Genomic DNA, 20524 nt, shown 5'->3' on the forward strand with positions numbered 1-20524 from the left:
CCTCAGGTCTAAATGGGTTAATTTGGTTACATTAGTACACTCTCAAAGTGTTACTTAAATCTGGGTAAATTTACATTCTGTGGTACCATTGTCTTGTTGGTGAATTAGCCTATTGTTTGGTTTTTAACTTAAAGTTTTCAAAATAACAGATCTACAGTACAAGCTCACAACGCATCAGTATTTTTGCAAATTATTGTACAAAGAGAGAGAGCTTTTAGGTGGTTGTAGCGTTAGGCTAATTTAATTCAATAGTGATACATACCTTTTGATATGCTGATCGGTTAGTTTAACTCTCACTGACTGTGCAAAAAATGTAATACTAAGAACTCTCCTGTGTAATAAAAATAAATCATCTATTCTTTTTACGCCTTTCTCCCACCCCAGCCTGATTGAATTCTTCAACAAGATGAAGAAGTGGCAGGACATGGCCAACCTGCCACAAGAGTTTAGACAAAGCACAGAGAATCTGGAGAGAAACTTCACGGTGACTGCGGTCATTTTCAAGAAGTACGTGCCCATATTTAAAGTCATCTTCAAGGCCCCCTCGGATGACCCTCCACGACTTCATAGGAGCCGCAAACAAAGGTACGTTTTAACTTAAAGGACAACTTTAGTTTTTTTCAACCAAGGTTCATGTTTTAGGTTGTTATTAGAGAAACTAAAAGATGAGTGTTATTTTTTTTTCCATTTGCTGCTTTCTTTCGTTTTAGGGATTTTAGCGGTTTTTGACAGGGGGGGCATTCGAGCATGGGGCTAAATATGTATTTTTTTTACAACATTTTATAGCGATTTCTTTTGTAATTATTTACTATAGTCCTAATAAACCCCAGGAAATTTCATCTGGCCACAAAACATCACGAGATCTACTGAATGTGTCAAACTGACATATTGAGCCTATGACACACAGTGTGGCTTCCCCCCAGTAGGCTACCTTCACATTCAGTAGATCCTGTGATTTTTTTTTTGTGGCCAGATGTAATTTCCTGGGGTTTATTAGGACTATAGTAAATAATAAAATTATAAATCACCATAATATTTTGTAAAAAAAATACATATTTAGCCCCATGCTCGAATGCCCCCGCCCCCCTGTCAAAAACAGCTAAAATCCCTAAAACAAAAGAAAGCAGCAAATGAAAAAAAAATAACACTCATCTTTTACTTTCTCTAATAACAACCTAAAACATGAACCTTGGTTGAAAAAAACTAAAGTTGTCCTTTTTTTCAAAACATTTACAGTTGTCCTCAGTTTGCCACACACCTTATCTTATCGCATGCTATACGTTTATGCAATAAACGTATATGGCTGCCATAAAACATAAATTGCATTCTATTGAATCTGTAGCAATGTAAGAATGCACACATTATTACATTGAGACATATCCTCATAACATGTGATTTTGGAACTTATCACATGTTTTTTTTTTTAAATGTTTTTTTTGTGGTTTTCGCCTTTATTTTATATTTTTTATGGAGGGACAGACAGTAGGCTGACAGGAAATGGGGAGAGAGATGGGGGGAAGACATGCAGTAAAGGCTGTCGGGATCGGGAGTCGAACCCGCGGCACACTGCCAGACTGGATTACCAGCCAAGGTGCCTGGACCACTGAGCCATGGCCCAGGCCAACTTATCACATGTTGACGAGTTTGTTGTGATGTTTTGTTTTGCAGACGGCATCCATGCACAGTGACTGAGGTCTTTAACTTCTGTTGGATTCTGTTTGTCCATGCTAAAGGTAACCCGTTGTCCTTTAATAATGTACAAGAAGTGTTTAACCCATTCAGGCCTGACGTCGAAATTTAAAAAAATGTCTTCTAAATCCTGACAATTTTCTGAAAGATTTGAGGCACATTTTAACTGATTTTTCAAAAATAGCAGACCTACAAGCTCGTAGCGCGCCACTCGGTGGCGCGCTATGAGCTTTTAGATCTGCTATTTTTCAATAGCTAAATTATAACATGTTTAAAACACCAAAAGGGGTTCCCGCCCAAAATGGGTTAAATATGGTAATTGCAAATCGATTATGTTTCTCTATTATAGTTCTTTGACTTTGTACAATAATTAGCAAAAGATAATGATGCGTCGTGAGCTTGTAGATCTGCTATTTTGAAACCTTTTGATATTGTGATATTATCAAACATTAAATATCAAACACACAGTCCACATTTCCAAATGCATGCATTTAATTCAGTCTGACCAGAAGTATCAATAAAACATAACTCCACCACTGATTAAAAAACAAAGGAAATGCCCAGAGTGGGGATATCAAAAGCACAGCCATGGATTATCCCCCATCCAGAGCAAATTGAACCCTGCCTTAAGGTGGCCTTACACTAGCCGATAATCGGGCATTTTTGACGCTCGGGGGGTGCCCGACCGCTCAAAGCGCGATCGGGGATCGGCCCGATCAACATCAAGAATGTTTGATATTTGCTCTGCCCCTGCTCCGATTATCCTGTAGTGTGTGGTGCTATCAGATTTCAATCGGCTAGTGTAAGGCCACCTTTATTCATCAGAAAGAATAAAGTGATGCAAATCTAACTTTATACCTTGACACAAGGAGGTTGTTGTTAAGGGCACAATTGTGGTTATGGAGAGCATGTGTGAGTGAAGTCAAACTGGCTTTGGTCCAGTTTGCTTAGCAAACCGCAAGGGGCCAAAAGAGATTTTAGGATCAGCATGGATGAATGGAATGAAGAAATGGGAGGGTAGAGAAAGAGAGAGAGAGAGAGAGAGAGAGAGAGAGAGAGGGAGGCCGGTGGACTAATGAGAGGGCAAGCACAGACTTGCATCAGCTGGACATCATTTGTTTCAGTCTGCCTGCAAACATGTCACCAGAAGTCATTCCTTTTGTAACTTGGCCTCAGCAAAACAAACAAATCTTAATTACATGCACACACATTGCCAGTGTACACGTTATCTTGGCGACACATTGTCATTAGATAGTAAGCTAAGGACCTGGCTGTTTGTTTGGGATTAGTATGGTATTTATGACATGAGTATTTGTTATATATAAGTTTTTATAATTCTTGAATCTAGAAGACAAATATAAATGTCTTTATTTCCGTTTTCTCCTATTTGCTCTTCCCTGCTTTTCTGTTTTTTTACTACACTTCTCCCTCCTTTATTTTCTCCAATTATTCACTCTCACTCTCTCTCTCTCTCACACACACACACACACACACACACACACACACACACGCAGGTAACTTCCCTATGATTAGCGATGACCTGGTGAACTCCTACCACCTGCTGCTGTGTGCGTTGGACCTGGTCTTCACCAACGCGCTGCTGTGCAACGCCAGGAAGGACCTGCTCAACCCTCATTTCAAAGGTTCTTAGTCCCACAGAATCCTTGTAGAACATGTTATTACTTAACCTGACTCCGCCAGATGGGGCAGCAGAGAGTACACTAAACAGCTATCCCGCCTCTAGCTGCTGCTGATTGGCCAGGCCGTTTTGTGGCCGGGCATCAAGTCTGCCTGAGAGTTCCCAGATGGGAGCAGGAGGGGGGGAACCCAGTGTACTCTCTGCTGCCCCATCTGGCGGAGTCAGGTTAGTTATTACTACCCCATGTGCATATAGTACATGCATTCATGAGTTTCTGTTCATGTACAACTTATTTTCTGTGTTCTTAACCCATTTTAGGCCTGATTAAAAAAAAAACGTTCCCTCTGAAAGAATATATATTCAAAGATTTGTGCCGCATTTTCACGATTTTTCAAAAATAGCAGACCTACAAGCTCGTAGCGCGCCACTCGGTGGCGCGCTATGAGCTTGTAGATCTGCTATTTTTCAATAGCTAAAGTATAACAAAATGCTTAGTTAAAACACCAAAAGGGGTTCCCGTCCAGAATACGCTAAACCTTTGTGAAACAAATGACTCCCAAGCAAGAACTAAACTTTATTTCCACGATGGCACTCACTTCCCGACTACACCACAGGATTCAAGAACCCCATGCATGCCACATCCTCTCTGTGTAAACATTACATTACATGCCTATTGTACTGCCCATCTAAAAAAGTCAAGTTCTGTGCCGTGGTTAAGACCCCCGCCCCTGCCAAAGCATATCGTAGGCAGACACCGTATCGCCATATTTCAACTTTTAACATTTTGGGGTAAATGAATGCCCTACTTCATAATACAATTTACAATTTACAATTTAGGCATTTAGCAGACGCTCTTAATCCAGAGCGACTTACATTTAGCAAAAACAAAAAGCATGGCATACATCACATGTATAAAAAGTAGTTATCATGAATCATGCGTAAACTAAGAACGTAACAGTGGAGTATCTATGTAAACTATACATACTATACTATATAATATATTATACATGTGTACTATAAAGTGCTATGACTACATAAAGTGCAATTCTAGAGCTGTCTACATAACAAGCTATAAGTCTGTTTAAAATACTATCTAAGTCTACATAATGTGCTATCTAAGGGGCTAGGCTAGGGCAAGTGCTACGGGCCATGGTGGAGTCTGAAGAGGTGGGTTTTCAGACTACGGCGGAAGATTGGGAGTGAGGCTGCAGTTCTGACTGCAATGGGAAGTGCATTCCATAGTTTTGGAGCCAGAAGGGAGAAGAGTTTGGGACGTGTGGAGCGTTGTCCCGGCGTTTTTAGTGAAGGTACCTCCAGCTTCCCTGCGTTGGCTGATCTGAGTGAGCGGGAGGGTTTGTAGGGTACGATCATACTTGTGAGATATGGGGGGGCCATGCCTTTGGTTGCTTTGAATGCCAGCATCAGAGTTTTGTATTCTGTGCGGGCAGCGACCGGGAGCCAATGGAGCGAGCGGAGAAGGGGGGAGACGTGTGAGAATTTTGGCTGGTTGAAGACCAAGCGTGCTGCGGCATTTTGGATCAGTTGGAGGGGCTTAAGTGCACATGCCGGTAGGCCAGTAAGGAGGGAGTTGCAATAGTCAAGTTTTGACAAGACTGTTGTCTGGATTAGGAGCTGGGCTGACTCCTGGGTGAGGAACGGTCTAATTCGTCGTATGTTGTAGAGTGTAAACCTACAGGATCTAGTGACAGCTGTGATGTGTGTTTTGAACGAGAGCTGACTGTCCAGGACAACACCAAGGTTCCTGGCTGTCGGGACAGACTTTACCAGGGCGTTGTCTACGGAGATAGTTAGCTCCCGCATAGGGCAGGACTTAGCTGGGAAGAACAGAAGCTCAGTCTTGTCTGGGTTCAGCTTGAGGTGGTTGGAAGACATCCACTGTGAGATGTCAGCCAGGCATGCAGTGATGCGCTCTTCTACCTGGGTGGCAGAGGGGGGGAAGGATAGAAACAGTTGTGTGTCATCGGCATAGCAGTGATAGGATATATTGTGAGCAGAGATGATGGTGCCAAGGGATTTAGTGTACAGTGAGAAGAGGAGGGGACCAAGTACAGATCCCTGTGGGACCCCAGTTTGGAGGGTGCGGGGGGGTGATAGCAAACCTTTCCAAGAAACCTGGTAAGTCCGGTCAGAGAGGTAGGAGGAGAACCACTTCAGCGCCGTCCCGCCTATGCCTAGATCAGCTAGGGTGCCTAGGAGCAGCTGGTGGTTCACTGTGTCAAATGCCGCCGATAGGTCTAGGAGAATCAGGACTGCAGAGTGGGAAGCAGCCTGGGCAGCATGTAGTGCTTCTGTGACTGCGAGGAGTGCAGTTTCCGTGGAGTGTGCCTTCTTGAATCCTGACTGGTTGGGATCCAGCAGGTTGTTCTCTGAGAGATGGAGAGAAAGCTGGTTAGAGACAACACGTTCAAGGGTTTTGGAAAGAAAGGAAAGGAGTGATACCGGTCTGTAGTTCTTGACATCTGAGGGGTCAAGAGTTGGTTTTTTGAGGAGTGGTGATACCCTGGCTGACTTGAAGGCAGATGGGACGCAGCCTGAGGTTACTGAGGTGTTGATAATGGAAGTGATGAAGGGGAGCAAGTCAGGTGCGATGGTCTGGAAGATTGGAGACGGGGCGGGGTCAAGAGGACAGGTGGTAGGTCTAGTGGATGTGACTAGTTTCAGGACCTCATCTGGGGATAGAGGAGAGAAGGAGGACATGCATGGTATGTTATGGTTAGCATTGGTTGAGTCGAGTGCTTCTTTATGGGGGAGGGGGGTAAAGGAGCTACTGATATCATCAACCTTCTTTTCGAAGTAGTTGGCAAAGGCCTCCGCGGTGAGGGATGAGGGTTGAGTGGGGGGAGGGGGTTTAAGGAGGGAGGAGAAAGTGGAGAAGAGTTTCCTTGGGTTAGAAGTGCAGGATTGGATTTTGGTGTGGTAGAAGGAGGTTTTAGCGGTGGTTAGTGAGAGGGAGAAGGCAGAGAGGAGTGAATGAAAGTGGGAGAGATCATCTGGTAGCTTTGTCTTGTGCCACTTCCTTTCAGCTGCCCTGAGAGGTGTTCGTTCAGATCTGAGGGTTTCAGATAACCAGGGGGCCGGTGGGGATGAGCGAGCTGGCCTGGTCGAGAGAGGGCAGTGTTGGTCAAATGCAGATGAGATAGAGGAGAGGAAGGATGTGGTTGCGGGGTCGGGTGAGAGAGAGAGGAAGGACTCTAGGGAGGGTAGAGAGGAGAGAATAGAGGATGAGAGGGAGGAGGGGTTTAGGGACTTGAGATTGCGTCGGGTGGTGACGGTCGGAGGGTGAGTAGGTTTAGGTGGGAGAGTAGAGAGAGAGAGGGAGAAGGTTATGAAGTGGTGGTCAGACCTAATTAAGGGAGTAACAGAGAGTGTGGAGGGGGAGCAGGCTCTGCAGAACACGAGGTCCAAAACATTACCAGCCTTGTGAGTGGGAGGGGAGGGAGAAAGGGAGAGGTCAAACGAGGATAGGAGGGACGTAACGGGAAGATACTTCTCTGCCGTAGGTAGGTTAAAGTCACCCAGTAGAATCAGGGGGGTGCCATCCTCCGGAAACGAGCTGATCAGAGAGTCTAGTTCTTCCAGGAAGTTCCCAAGGGTTCCTGGGGGGCGATAGAGCACAATGAGGGTGAGGGGGACTGGTTGTGATATTGAGATAGCATGAAATTCACATGTGGTGAGAGAAAGGTGAGAGAGATTTAAGACACGGAAATTCCATTTCGGGGACATGAGTATCCCTGTACCACCCCCCCTACCTGTTGAGCGAGGGGTGTGTGTGAATTTGTGTGAAACAGAGAGGGCGGCGGGGGTAGCTGTGTTATCAGGGGTAATCCAGGTTTCGGTTAGAGCAAGGAAATGTAGAGACTTGAGGGTGGCGTGGGCTGAGATAAATTCAGGCATTTCCTCTTTGGTAGCTGCGTGGCAGTTCCAAAGGCCTCCCTCCACCACAATGTGGTGACTGGGTGAACGAGCTGGGTATATGAGATTTGAGGGATTTCTGTGGCGGGGGAAGTAGTGTCTAGGGCGACATGAAAAGGGCAGGATAGGGATGGTGGGAAAACACATAGTACACAGTTAAATAAAAAAGAAATAAGAGCGTAATAATAGTAAAAAATAATAATAATAATAGTAAGAAGAAGAAGAAGAAGAAGATTGATACAAAACCCTGGGAGGCTGCCTCCTTCGTTAGATGTGTCTGGATGTCCGGGTCTTTGGCTTGGGCACCAGGCTAAAGTGGTCGTTGGTTAGCCGGAATGAGCTACGGATCAAGGTTCATTCACGCGCGTACTAGGGCAGTATGTATGGAAGAAAGGGAGGAAGTAAAAGAACCAACCGCAGAGATGGTTGAAGAGTAGAGGGGTAGCTTTAATGGATAGTTTATAGGGGTTAGAATAGAATAAGTGCAAAAAGAACAGAGTGTGTTCCTCTACCTGTGTGTGTGTGTGCAGAGATTCAAAGTTTAAACAGCTGTGTAGCTGTTTATCTCCTTGTCTCTGCGACCGTGAGTGAGTGACTGAGTGATTTGAGAGCAGATATATACTGCCTGAGGCCTTTAATTAAAGCCTTGATCTGGCCAGCAGAGGGACTCAAGTAGATCACTCAGTGAGTGGTCTGTTTGATTCTGTCTGATGGCTGATTCAAAATTCAGATCAAAAGAGTCACTCCCACAAGGACTTAAAGTACCCACAGAGTATAGAAAGACAAAACAGAGAAAATACAAGATGACAGAATATTAGCAGAGAGGGTAAAAAACAATGCAGACAAACAGAAACAAGCTATAACAAAAACACAGAAAGGCAGAGTGGTAAGAAAAGGAGTGAGAATGAGAGAGATAGTTTTTAAGTGGTTAGAATAGAATAAGTGCAAAAAGAACAGAGTGTGTTCCTCTACCTGTGTGTGTGTGTGCAGAGATTCAAAGTTTAAACAGCTGTGTAGCTGTTTATCTCCTTGTCTCTGCGACCGTGACCGTAATACAAGAGTGTCTTACGTAAGTAGTGAAAAACAAAAGCAGACGTACAAGCTCACAACATGACGCGATGCGTTGTGATCTTGTACAGTAGTTGCAAGATTTCTACCCGACTGCAACGGTATACATACAGAGAGCCAGAGATGGAGATAAATTATGTTTATAGTGTTTCCCCTCCATCCACCTCCATCGATAAACTAAAAATGTACAACAAAACAATGTACGCTATAATGTTTCATAGTAACATTTGACTACATTTAACTGCAGTGCAGTAACAGACCATTTCTTTCTTTGGATTTTAACCCATTTTGGGCAGGAACCCTTTTTGTTATAATTTAGCTATTGAAAAATAGCAGATCTACAAGCTCATAGCGCGCCACCGAGTGGCGCGCTACGAGCTTGTAGGTCTGCTATTTTTGAAAAATCATGAAAATGTGGCACAAATCTTTGAATATATATTCTTTCTGAGCGAACGTTTTTAACGCTAATCTTTGCTTCTGGGGGAGTCCCTGGAACAACATAATTTCAGATGGAGGGTCGGCGGAAAATTACATAATTTTTGGGGTCCTTGACATGAAATATTGAGAACCTCTGATATAGAAACACAAGGTTTTTCAGAAAATTGTCATGATTTAGAAGACATTTTTTATATTTCGACGTCAGGTCTAAATGGGTTAACTGGACCCTGGTATTTAGGGACAGTCTTAGACCCTTGGAGAGAAGATTGTAGTAAATACATTTTAAGATTAAAACTGAGCCTAATTTAACTGAACTGACCTAACCAAATAGAGCTTAACTTTGAAAAATCATAGGAATAACCTGTTTCAAAATAAAGCCACTATCTCCCTGTCTGTCATATCCCTAGGTCTTCCAGAGGACTTCAGCAGTAAGGACTACAAGCCAGGCCCGGGTCCCTACTGTTTCATAGAGCAGCTGTGTAAGCTTCACGAAGGCCTGGTGTTGGAGGCCAAAGGAGTCAAAGAACACTTCTGGAAACCCTTTGTCAAGAAGCTCTTCCATAAAAAGGTACTACACACACACACACACACACACACACACACACACACACATATGCAGTCATGTACTGTACACACTAAACACGTGTTGCATTTCGCTGTCAGTTGGTTAGTTTCCTGCACCGCCCACATACACATAAATATAGCCCAAGGCAGTTGTTGTTGCATGTGCGTATTCGAAACCACACCGGCACACATGCATTTACGCACGCACGCACGCACGCGTGCAACACACGTATACCACAAACACTTTCTCAATTAAACTTGTTTCAAAGTTGTCTTATTAACCACAGTAACCTTGGCATCTCTATTTTCTACTCAAAAATGAACGTTTTTTCTTTCGTTTTTGTTTAACTTTGTTTTTATTTCAAAAAATGTTTGTCACCAAATAATGAATGAACAGAAATCAAACATAAATATAAATGCAAGAAAACAAAAATACATAACAAAAACAGAGACAATAAAATAAATCCAAAGGTAAACAGAAAAACAGCTTGACATAAACTTCAAAAATACAGCATTTTTTCAAATAGTGTAAGGCAAGGTAGGGAAGAGCAGGAGACATGACTCACAATATACAGCAGATATATAACATTAATTGTCACAATAAAGCCCGGCCTGCATCCAAGCCCTTGCTCGCACCCCGAGGAGACAGAAGCTCCGGTGACCCCCAGCCCGCCACCAAAGTGACTGGCCGTTACAAAGGTTTTGAGGGGACATGGCCCATGTTCTGCAACTAAACTCCCTGACATCGCTATGCTTTTCTTTCACAGATACTTAAAGGCAAAGAGGACAGTTTGACCGGCTTCCTGGATCCCATGAACTTTGGAGATGGTTTGTAAGTGTCAGTTGTCACGTTTCACTGCTCTGTGTTAATCTCACGTCGCTACACGTTTATATGTTTGAATAGAGGTTTGTGGGTTTCTTTAAAGCAATGTTTCTCAGTTTGGGGTCCAGGGAGTCCCAAGCTAAATGATTTGATAGAGTAGTTAGGAACCAAAATGGACAGTTAAAAAAGTTACAAACTTCCTTAGTCATTAAAGCATTGCTTAACCCATTCTGGACGAGAACCCCTTTTGGTGTTTTGACTAAGCATTATGTTATACTTTAGCTATTGAAAAATAGCAGATCTACAAGCTCATAGCGCGCCACCGAGTGGCGCAAAAGCATGTGTGATAAGATTTTTCACAACATTTTCCAGACATTTTTTTCCCCCCCCCAAGCTTTTTTCACAATTTTTATTTAACTACATTGCAAACATAAGCGCCACCGAGTGGCGCGCTACGAGCTTGTAGGTCTGCTATTTTTGAAAAATCATGAAAATGCAGCACAGAACTTTGAATATATATTCCTTCAGAAGACTTACTTTTTTTTAAATTTTGACGTCAGGCCTAAATGGGTTAACCTGAATAATTGTGTCAGTGTTGGCAAGATATCGTCGCATGGATAGGAAGTCATGGACGTTTAAAAGTTTAAAATCTTAGCTAGTTGTTCACACTACTGAAATTGATGGATAGCCAATATGGCTTGTTGGCTTCTGAGCGAAAACGATATTAGCTATACCTTGTGCTTTCCTCCATGTCCAGCGCATCTCTGGGCCGCGTGTATGAGGAGCACATACTATCCACTGGCAGTCTGGATGAGAGGATCTTTACAGGGGAGGGGGCCAACGAGGACATTGGGACCACGGGTCATTGTCTGTGTGAGGGGGTGGAGAACCAGGGCTCTTCAGCCTACAGGCTACACAGTAAACTGAATGTAAGCGAACACATTGGCATGCACGTACACTAGGGCATTCACTTCTAGTCATTTTTACTAGTTGACTAGTTGCCTAGTTTACTAGTCGACTAGTTGTTTAACTACCTATTATGTAAAACATCAAATAAATTAAAAAATACATATTTGTACATTGAAAAACTGTGTACATGGTGACTATAACTATAATCTACCTGATCTTGAGGCCTACAAAATCGTGAACCCCCCCCCCCCCCCCCCCCCCCCTTTTTTCTTTTTTTTTCTTGTCAACTAGTACCAACAAGGTCGACTAGTGGATTTACTAGTCGACTAGTTGCTTAATGCCCGTCGTACACATATGGAACAAAGCCAGCAGGCTAAATGATAGCACACACTCGCTCAAAGAAACATAAAAGACGGTATGTGTTAGTGATAAGCATGTAACGATACACTCAACTCACGATACGATACGTATCACGATATGAGGTTCACGATACGATTTTTCACGATATTTTCAACACAATTATTTTCCAGACATTTTTTTTTTTTTATGATTTATCTTCCCCCCCCCCAAGCTTTTTTCACAATTTTTATTTAACTACATTGCAAACATAATTGCCTTCCTTGATGTATTAAAGAGCATCAATAACGACCATCACCTGGGCACAGTCAGACACATACAGTACAGCTGCCCTCTGCAGGCCTCTACTACTGAAAGTGACTGCATGCAGGAGTCTGTCTCATTTCTCTCCAAAAGCATGTGAATATGATGGAATATGATTACAGCTCACATTTCATATCACACACTAGCCCCCCCTAAAAACATTTTTTGTTTTTAATAAATCGATACATATCGTCGGGATATAATATCGATATATCGCGATATACGATATATTGTTACATGCCTAGTTAGTGGTAAGTCCCTCTAATCTCTCTAAAAAAAGGTTTGGCAACTACTTGTGTAAGCACAAGGTTCCATTCAAATCTTATTATTTATTAGTTTTTACATTATCCCTGACAGTTTCCCCCCTCCATTTACATTAAAGCCAGTCTTTCTTTGTATCACTTTGAAATACCGATACTAAATGACCTGACCACCAGATATGACCACCACCAGTAGGAAATGTGTCGACGCAGCAAACCGTCGCCTTCGGGCAGTAACCTCATATCTCCATATTTCAGCTTGTTATGTTTTTTCATATTTTAACGCCCTACTTCATCCTACATAAGAGTGTCGCAGAAATGTAGTGAAAACAGTAGCTCTACAAGCTCATGATGTGCTGCGGTGCAACGCATTGTGATGTTGTAGATCGGCTATTTCAAGGGAAAAGGCCCGCTCTACTCAGACAGTTTCATATAGTTTCAGGCGTGTGCTGGGTGCAGATTCAAAATGAACATATAGAAAATGAATAAAATCCGCACATCCAGTCGAGTAAGAGTCTTTGTTTAATGATCAAAGTGCTCCGCATCAGCAGTCATACCAGACAGACAAACACGTTTCGGCGCGCAGGCCTTCGTCAGTGTCAAAATTGGCAAGCAACGGAAATTACATAGATATATAGAATGTTTTTGTTCAATTAAAAGGGACTGTACAGAAATCGGCTATTTTCACTGTTGAAAATAATAATGGAAAAAAGGAACAGGTTTTGGACATAACAAGGTTTCCACCCGACAGAGATTGAAACAATGTGTTCTCCCTCTCCCCTCCCTCCCTCAAGGCCTCAGCCCTGAAGGTGTCCACTCCCCTGACGGGCAGGAAGTACATTCAAGACAACAGCCTGGCCTCTCCGGTCTCCACCGCCATGCAGAGTGTGGGACGGCTCCACAGCCTGCTCACCGGACTCAGACACGGGCCCAGCCCCAAGCTCACTGAAATACTCAGGTATACTTAAACACGGCCCCAAGCTCCAAGCTCACTGAAATACTCAGGTACTTAAACACGGGCCCAGCCCCAAGCTCACTGAAATACTCAGGTACTTAAACACGGGCCCAGCCCCAAGCTCACTGAAATACTCAGACACGGGGCCCAGCGCCAGGCTCACTGAAATACTCAGGTACTAAAGGGCCCTATTTTCGTCAGCGCCTTATCCGTTAATCCCTAAACTTATTTGCCTTTTTTACCGCAGAGATCGCCTTTTGACGCCTTCTGGTCCAAACGCCCACCTGGCCAAGATCGCCTTTTCACGCCTTTTTGCGGCTCATTTAATTTCTCTAAACGATATGATCCTCGGTTACAAAATGTATGATTTGGGTGAATTAAATAACATTCGCGGGATATATCGGTTTTTCACTTCCTGACTCGCAGTTTACGGGTAAAATGGCATTCAAACTAAGACGGTTTAACGTTGAAGTGAACGGGTGACAATCTGTGAGTTCCATTTCAGCCACTAGATGGCAATGTTGGTGGGAAAAAAACTTAACAAAAAAAAACATTTTTTAATAGTTCAAATAGCCGATCTACAAGCTCACAACATGTTGATGTAGATCGGCTTGTTTGACAATTTTAAAATGTTTTTCAAGATAGTAAAAAAAAGGCAAAGAAGTTTAGGGATAAGGGGTAAGGCACTGAAGAAAATAGGGCCCGGTAGTGTTCATTTGAGTCACACAAAATATGGGTGCAACAAATTAGTCTCGCGTTTTGATTGATTGATTGAAGAATTTATTAACAGTTTGCAGAATTACAGTACATTTCAAGCACAAACTCAATACAAAGGCTGTTAACTGTGAGTGGACGACCCAATTAAGCATTACACTTGTTTCCAATAGGGTCCACCATGTTCAAATCATCAAAACATTTAGAGACGTACAAATAGACACTTCTATAGACAGAACAGGAATTCATCATAAAGGAGGTAAAAAGGGAAAAGAAACATATACAGTGAGGGAAAAAAAAGGGGTGGGCGGTGGGGGGGATTCACGTTGCCAGACTGTTGCCTCTGGAGCAACGTAAGCTCTGATCATGAGTAAAATATAAAGCGGAGCCTCCTTGCCACTTCTGTTTCGTCTTTAGAGTCGCGCAAATTTATCCTAATATAAATCAAAATCATCTAAGCATATATAGCTTGCTTGAACGGAAATGGCAGCTTCCTTACTCGGATGTGTAGTTCCAGACTCCATATAGCATTCGGAGATTGTAGAATTGTCTGGCTAATCAAACTAATCCATTTTAATTTATTATGAAAGAAAAATAATGGATTAAAATAGTAATAAATAATATTGTACTGTAGTGTTGGTAGATGAAAAGGTTTTTGCCGTACATAAGGCACCATTGCTAGCAGTAGTTATTAATTGAGCAAATTACCAGTACATTTTTCACACACACTCATCCCATAATATCACTACTTAAAAACTTAAAAGGTAAAAGGCTACAGTTGTACTCGCGGATGTGAATGTGTGTAAAATAGTCCCTTCCTGCATTGTAAAAGTTATCATCATTAAAAGTAACAATTGGGTAGTTTCATATTCTATATTCACTGAGGGAGATTCTAGCCCATTCTGAACGGGAACCCCTTTTGGTGTTTTAAGCATTATGTTATACTTTATAGCTATTGAAAAATATCAGATGTACAAGCTCACCGAGTGGCGCGCTACGAGCTTCTAGGTCTGATATTTTTGAAAAATCATGAAACTCTTTGAATATATATTCTTTCAGAGCGAACGTTTCTTTTTAGTTTTTTTTTTTTACGTCAGACCTACTGTAAATGGGCTAGAGGAAGGGCCATGGGTTCACCATTTTATAATTATGAGATATCTTGCATGGAAAGTTACCGTTTCGGGCCGGAGGATGCTCGGCGTCCTTCAAATGTTCATCCACCACGCAAAGAAGTTTCAGGGCAATCTGCCCATTCGATTTATTTTTTATATCTTGTGTGCAAATTGGACAAAGTTTTGGCTTAACCCATTTTGACCTGAGATCAGATTCTAAAAATGTCTTCTAAATCCTGACAGTTTTCTGAAAAAGCTATGTTTCTATGTCAGTCTATCTTCGATTTTTCAAAAATAGCAGACCTACAAGCTCGTAGCGCGCCACTCGGTGGCGCGCTATGAGCTTGTAGATCTGCTACTTTTCAATAGCTAAAGCATAACATAATGCTAACACCAAAAGGGGTTCCCGCCCAAAATGGCCTAATGCTGGCGCTAGAGAAAAGGGCATGGGGGTCACTCAAATCTTTTAGAGCATGAAGGTGAAGTTCATGCAAATCCAGACAGTAGTTTTTTTTTTTACATTATGTTGTTTGAGACCAAAGTGGTAGACTTTAGTAGCAGTGGTTCTCAAACTTTTCAGGTCAAGACCCTAAAGAGAAGTTAGACGTTTGCCCCCGGGACCTAGAACTAGTGAAAATAGCAGATCTACAAGCTCACAACGCGGCGCTTCGTGCCACGTTGCGAGCTTGTAGATCAGCTATGATCACTACTACTTAAACGTTTGTTTTCTAATGTATGAAAACAATCTAATGTATGGGCGGCTGTGGCTCAGGAGGTAGAGCAGGTCGTCCAATGATCCCTGGGTCGGCGGTTCGAATCCCGGCTCCTCCTCCTGTCCACATGTCGAAGTGTCCTTGGGCAAGACACTGAACACTACATTGCTTCCAATGAGTCGGTCGGTGTGAGCTCGCCACCATTGGTGTGGGAAGTGAGGACGCTGACGTCGACTGTTCGCCGCTTCACCTCCCAATGTATGAATGAATTAACCATTGTAAAGCGCTTTGAGCACTTGGAAAAGCGCTATAAAATGCAATTCATTGTTATTATGTAATTTCTTAGATTTTTCTTTTATTTCTTCCTGAAATTAATGAAAAAAAATATTTTTTGCTTTTTTCCAACATATTTTGAAATGATAATAATAATTAAAACCAAATGTAGGAAACAGAAAATAAGGGGACCCATAACAACGTGTCAGCGAACCACAAATGGGTCCCGACCCGGTATTTGGTAACCAGTGCTTTAGAGTACGTCCACTATAGTGGGGCTAAGACGTGACCTCTGACAGACATCAAAGGTTTTAGTGAGTGATTTTGACGGCCGTTTTGCTTTCAGTGCCTGTGCCAGAGACCCCAGTGAGGCCATCTCAAACCGACTGAAGGACATGTTCCAGGTCTTCAGTCAGCACTACGAGGACAGAATGGAGGAGAACAAGGGAATGGGGAAAGGTATGCACGTGCATACGCACGCACACACACACACACACACACACGCACACAGAGTAAGATAGTGTGATATAGGGTATTCAAACTATTCGTGGGTTGGAAGACGAGTGTGTTCTCCGACGCTGCACTAGTTAGTTAGTTAGTTACAACAACAGCAACAACAAGTGCAGGACAACAGTGGCAAATACATTGTAAAAAACAAACAAATCTAGCGAGACATGGTATCATGTAGTGCCTTTGGTATGAAGGATTTCTTTTTAAATATTACGGTTAGCTTTTGGTACTTTGTACCTTCTACCAGAGGGAAGTAGTTCGAACTCCCTGCAGAGTGGATGAGAGGGGTCGTTTGCTATCTTGACAGCTTTTTTACGAAGTACCTCCTTGTAGATACAGCCTAATTGTTGCTGTCTCTTCCCAATGATTTTTGAGGCTAGGTTTACTATTCGCTGCAGCTTGCTTCTTCCTTTTACATCTAGCAACTCCTACATTTTGACGAGGACCCCTGTGATGTTGAGCGGGGGGAGTGGAACTATAGTCTGGGAGGGGTAACATGTTCCTCTGTACGTGTTACGTAGTGTTCACTTCACTGTCCGGTTGAAAAGAAATAAGCTGGCAACTCTTGTGTATTAGATGTGAGGAAACATATGGTTGTCTACACCTTCCCCTGACCTAGCAATAGGGGTTGGCAAACTTGGCAGTGACAGCCTGACAGGCACTATATACACATGGGGGGGGGGGGGATTGGCATAATGACCAAAAAGAAAGCGATGATACGGATGATACATTTAGCGTCTCTAACCCATTCTGGGCGGGAACCCCCTTTTGGTGTTTTAAGCATTATGTTACACTTTAGCTGTTGAAAAATAGCAGATCTACAAGCTCGTAGCGTGGCACCGAGCTTGTAGGTCTGCTATTTTTGAAAAATCGTGAAAATGTGCCTGAAATCTTTGAAATATATATTCTTTCAGGGTGAGTTTTTAACTCTAATCTCTGCTACTGGGAGGGTCCCTGGAACAACATATTTTCAGATGGGGGGTCGGCTGGCCAATGTCATATATATTTGGGGTCCTTGACATGAATATGTTTGAGAACAGAAAACTGTCAGGATTTAGAAGAGATTTTCTTTTAAATTTCGACGTCGGGTCTAAATAGGCTAATATAAAACCATCTATTCCTCTGGGCTCTGATGTGCCGCAGACATGGCCATGAAGTATTTCCGCCTGGCGGAGGCGCTGTACTACAAGATATTGGAGGCCATCATTGAGAGAGAGAAGAGAATCCTGGGAGGCGTGGCTGACCTTTCTGTAAGCCCAACTTCACCCAATCGACAATTTTACCTTTTTTTTTTTGTGACACTGTCGAAAATACGATTTGTGTGTTCGTTCGTGTGTGCGTGCGTACGTGTCTGTGTGTGTGTGTGTGTGTGTGTGTGTGTGTGTGTGTGCGCGCGCTACAGGGGATTCTAGAGCAGGAAGTGTTTCATCGCTCCCTGCTGGCGTGCTGCCTAGAAGTGGTCATCTTCTCCTATCGGCCGCCGGGAGACTTTCCTACTGTCATCAGCATCTTCCAACTCCCTGCCTACCACTTCTACAAGGTACACAGATACACCATGAAGCTGTGTACCACTTCTACAAGGTACACAGATACACCATGAAGCTGTGTACCACTTCTACAAGGTACACAGATACCCCATAAAGCTGTGTACCACTTCTACAAGGTACACAGATACTCCATAAAGCTGTGTACCACTTCTACAAGGTACACAGATACTAGAGATGCAACCGATCCGATATTATATCGGGATCGGCCTCCGATCCAGCTTAATTAATGTATCGGAGATCGGATTTGACGCCACCGATACACGCTCCGATACAGGAGGGGGAAACGTGTTTAACGTTTACTACAGTCCGTTCTTCACAGACAGTGCAGTGAGCGAATCCAACCTCCAGTATGTACAGACTGCAAACAGAGACTATAGAAAAAAAGACCCACTAAGGTGCAATATGCAAGAGAATGGAATCACTTACAGACTTAACAGTATTAGAAGTATAAAGTTTACCCGTCGTCGCACGGATCAGTCAAGTCACTGCATGCGCAGTTGTGTGGTGGAGACTCGATCATCTCCACACCACAGCTGCGTTCTGACATTGTTGTTGATGATATTGCTCTTGTAATCCATTCTTCTGCTATATATTAACTGCACACACGTGCTGTTTAGCGCTATGTGATTCAATCTTTGTAACTTTATTATTGCCATTGGAAATGCTGCTGTGACGATGATGAAGAATAAGCGCACGTCGTCGTCGCGGTTAAATCCGTCTTTATATAATTGGCTCAGTTATCAAACCACGACATTGTTGTCAGAACTCAGAAGCTCAAATATTGATTCAGATTGTAAGTTTAGTGCAATTCTTAAGACAAAGACAGAGTTTGCAAACTAAAGTTGCATAAACACAACACCAGCACCATAACAAACGTCCTGAGACCTGAGGTATTTTTTTTCTCCCCGAGTTCTGTCGGTAAGGCTCAAGGCTTGTTAGCCAGGCTATTTTGTCACATGATAGCGCAGCTGATTCCAGGCATCACATTAGGGGTAAAAGGTACCACTGTACATAGCAATAATAATAATTACTATTATTATTATTAATAGACCATAGTATTAATTAACAGGTTACATGCAGGCATCACTTTAGGGGTAAAAAAGTACCTTTGCACATAATAATAATAATAATTTAAAAAAAACATACTATTAATTAACAGGTTGCCATTTCCTTAAGGTTTACAGGTTAAACACTTCTTATTCTTATTTTTAAACACTTAACCATAAACATCCCCTCTTTGAATTTAAATGTAAGGCATTTGTACATTATTTGCTATTTAGAGATATGCTGTGTATTACACCCTTGTGTAACATTACACAACAAACAATATTAATAGTATGACTGCTCTATTATTTGAAGCCTATTCTACAATTAAAAAAATCACACCCGTGTGAAGTGAGGGGCACTCTTATCATTGTACATCATCATGACGTAACATGTCTATTTGCTCAGACACTATGATGTAAATTCTCCATTCATTGTCAACAGGAATTTAATGTTTGTGTAAGACAAAAATCTACACTTAGCTGAATATAGGAGGGGCTTGCGCCCCTCAAAAATAAGGGGACTTCCCTCAAGTCAAACCACTCGTTAGTCAGACCCATGCTGCGGGTTACAAATCATCGTGGCTTGGGTTAGGTTAGGGTTTAGGATAGTGTTAATAATGGTCTGACTAAATTGAGATCTCTAACCAATGCCACGCTACCAAAAATGTCAATGCGCATTTTGTATTACATTTTTTTGCTATGTAAAATATCGGATATCGGGAGTGTATCGGGAAATTTCAAAAATTAATATATCGGATCGGATCGGAATTGAAAAATCAGTATCGTTGCATCTCTAACAGATACACCATGAAGCTGTCTCCCACTTCTACAAGGTACACAGATACCCCATAAAGCTGTGTACCACTTCTACAAGGTACACAGATACACCATAAAGCTCCCTGCCTTCCACTTCTACAAGGTACACAGATACACCATAAAGCTCCCTGCCTTCCACTTCTACAAGGTACACAGATACCCCATAAAGCTGTGTACCACTTCTACAAGGTACACAGATACCCCATAAAGCTGTGTACCACTTCTACAAGGTACACAGATACCCCATGAAGCTGTGTACCACTTCTACAAGGTACACAGATACACCATGAAGCTGTGTACCACTTCTACAAGGTACACAGATACACCATAAAGCTGTCTACCACTTCTACAAGGTACACAGATACACCATAAAGCTGTCTACCACTTCTACAAGGTACACAGATACACCATGACGCTGTGTACCACTTCTACAAGTTACACAGATACACCATGAAGCTGTGTACCACTTCTACAAGGTACACAGATACCCCATAAAGCTGTGTACCACTTCTACAAGGTACACAGATACCCCATAAAGCTGTGTACCACTTCTACAAGGTACACAGATACACCATGAAGCTGTGTACCACTTCTACAAGGTACACAGATACACCATGAAGCTGTGTACCACGTCTACAAGGTACACAGATACACCATGAAGCTGTGTACCACTTCTACAAGGTACACAGATACACCATAAAGCTGTGTACCACTTCTACAAGGTACACAGATACCCCATAAAGCTGTGTACCACTTCTACAAGGTACACAGATACCCCATAAAGCTGTGTACCACTTCTACAAGGTACACAGATGCACCATAAAGCTGTGTACCACTCTTCTACAAGGTACACAG

General features: G+C 42.6%; 1 protein-coding gene across 2 annotated transcripts in view; it reads left to right on the forward strand.

Annotated features, from left to right (window-relative positions):
- Window positions 1-20524, forward strand: part of rbl2 (retinoblastoma-like 2 (p130)) — a 36121-nt gene that overhangs the window by 1433 nt on the left and 14164 nt on the right. For both annotated transcript variants that reach the window (XM_079501885.1, XM_079501886.1), the window contains exons 3-12: window positions 385-585; window positions 1669-1733; window positions 3204-3332; window positions 9175-9335; window positions 10099-10163; window positions 10912-11083; window positions 12778-12941; window positions 16097-16209; window positions 17404-17510; window positions 17663-17800. In XM_079501885.1, the coding sequence (XP_079358011.1) occupies window positions 385-585; window positions 1669-1733; window positions 3204-3332; window positions 9175-9335; window positions 10099-10163; window positions 10912-11083; window positions 12778-12941; window positions 16097-16209; window positions 17404-17510; window positions 17663-17800 (1315 nt within the window). The remainder of the gene's footprint in view (window positions 1-384; window positions 586-1668; window positions 1734-3203; window positions 3333-9174; window positions 9336-10098; window positions 10164-10911; window positions 11084-12777; window positions 12942-16096; window positions 16210-17403; window positions 17511-17662; window positions 17801-20524) is intronic.

The sequence above is a fragment of the Electrona antarctica genome, assembly GCF_951216825.1.
Source record: "Electrona antarctica genome assembly, chromosome: 5".
In the NCBI taxonomy this organism is placed as follows: domain Eukaryota; kingdom Metazoa; phylum Chordata; class Actinopteri; order Myctophiformes; family Myctophidae; genus Electrona; species Electrona antarctica.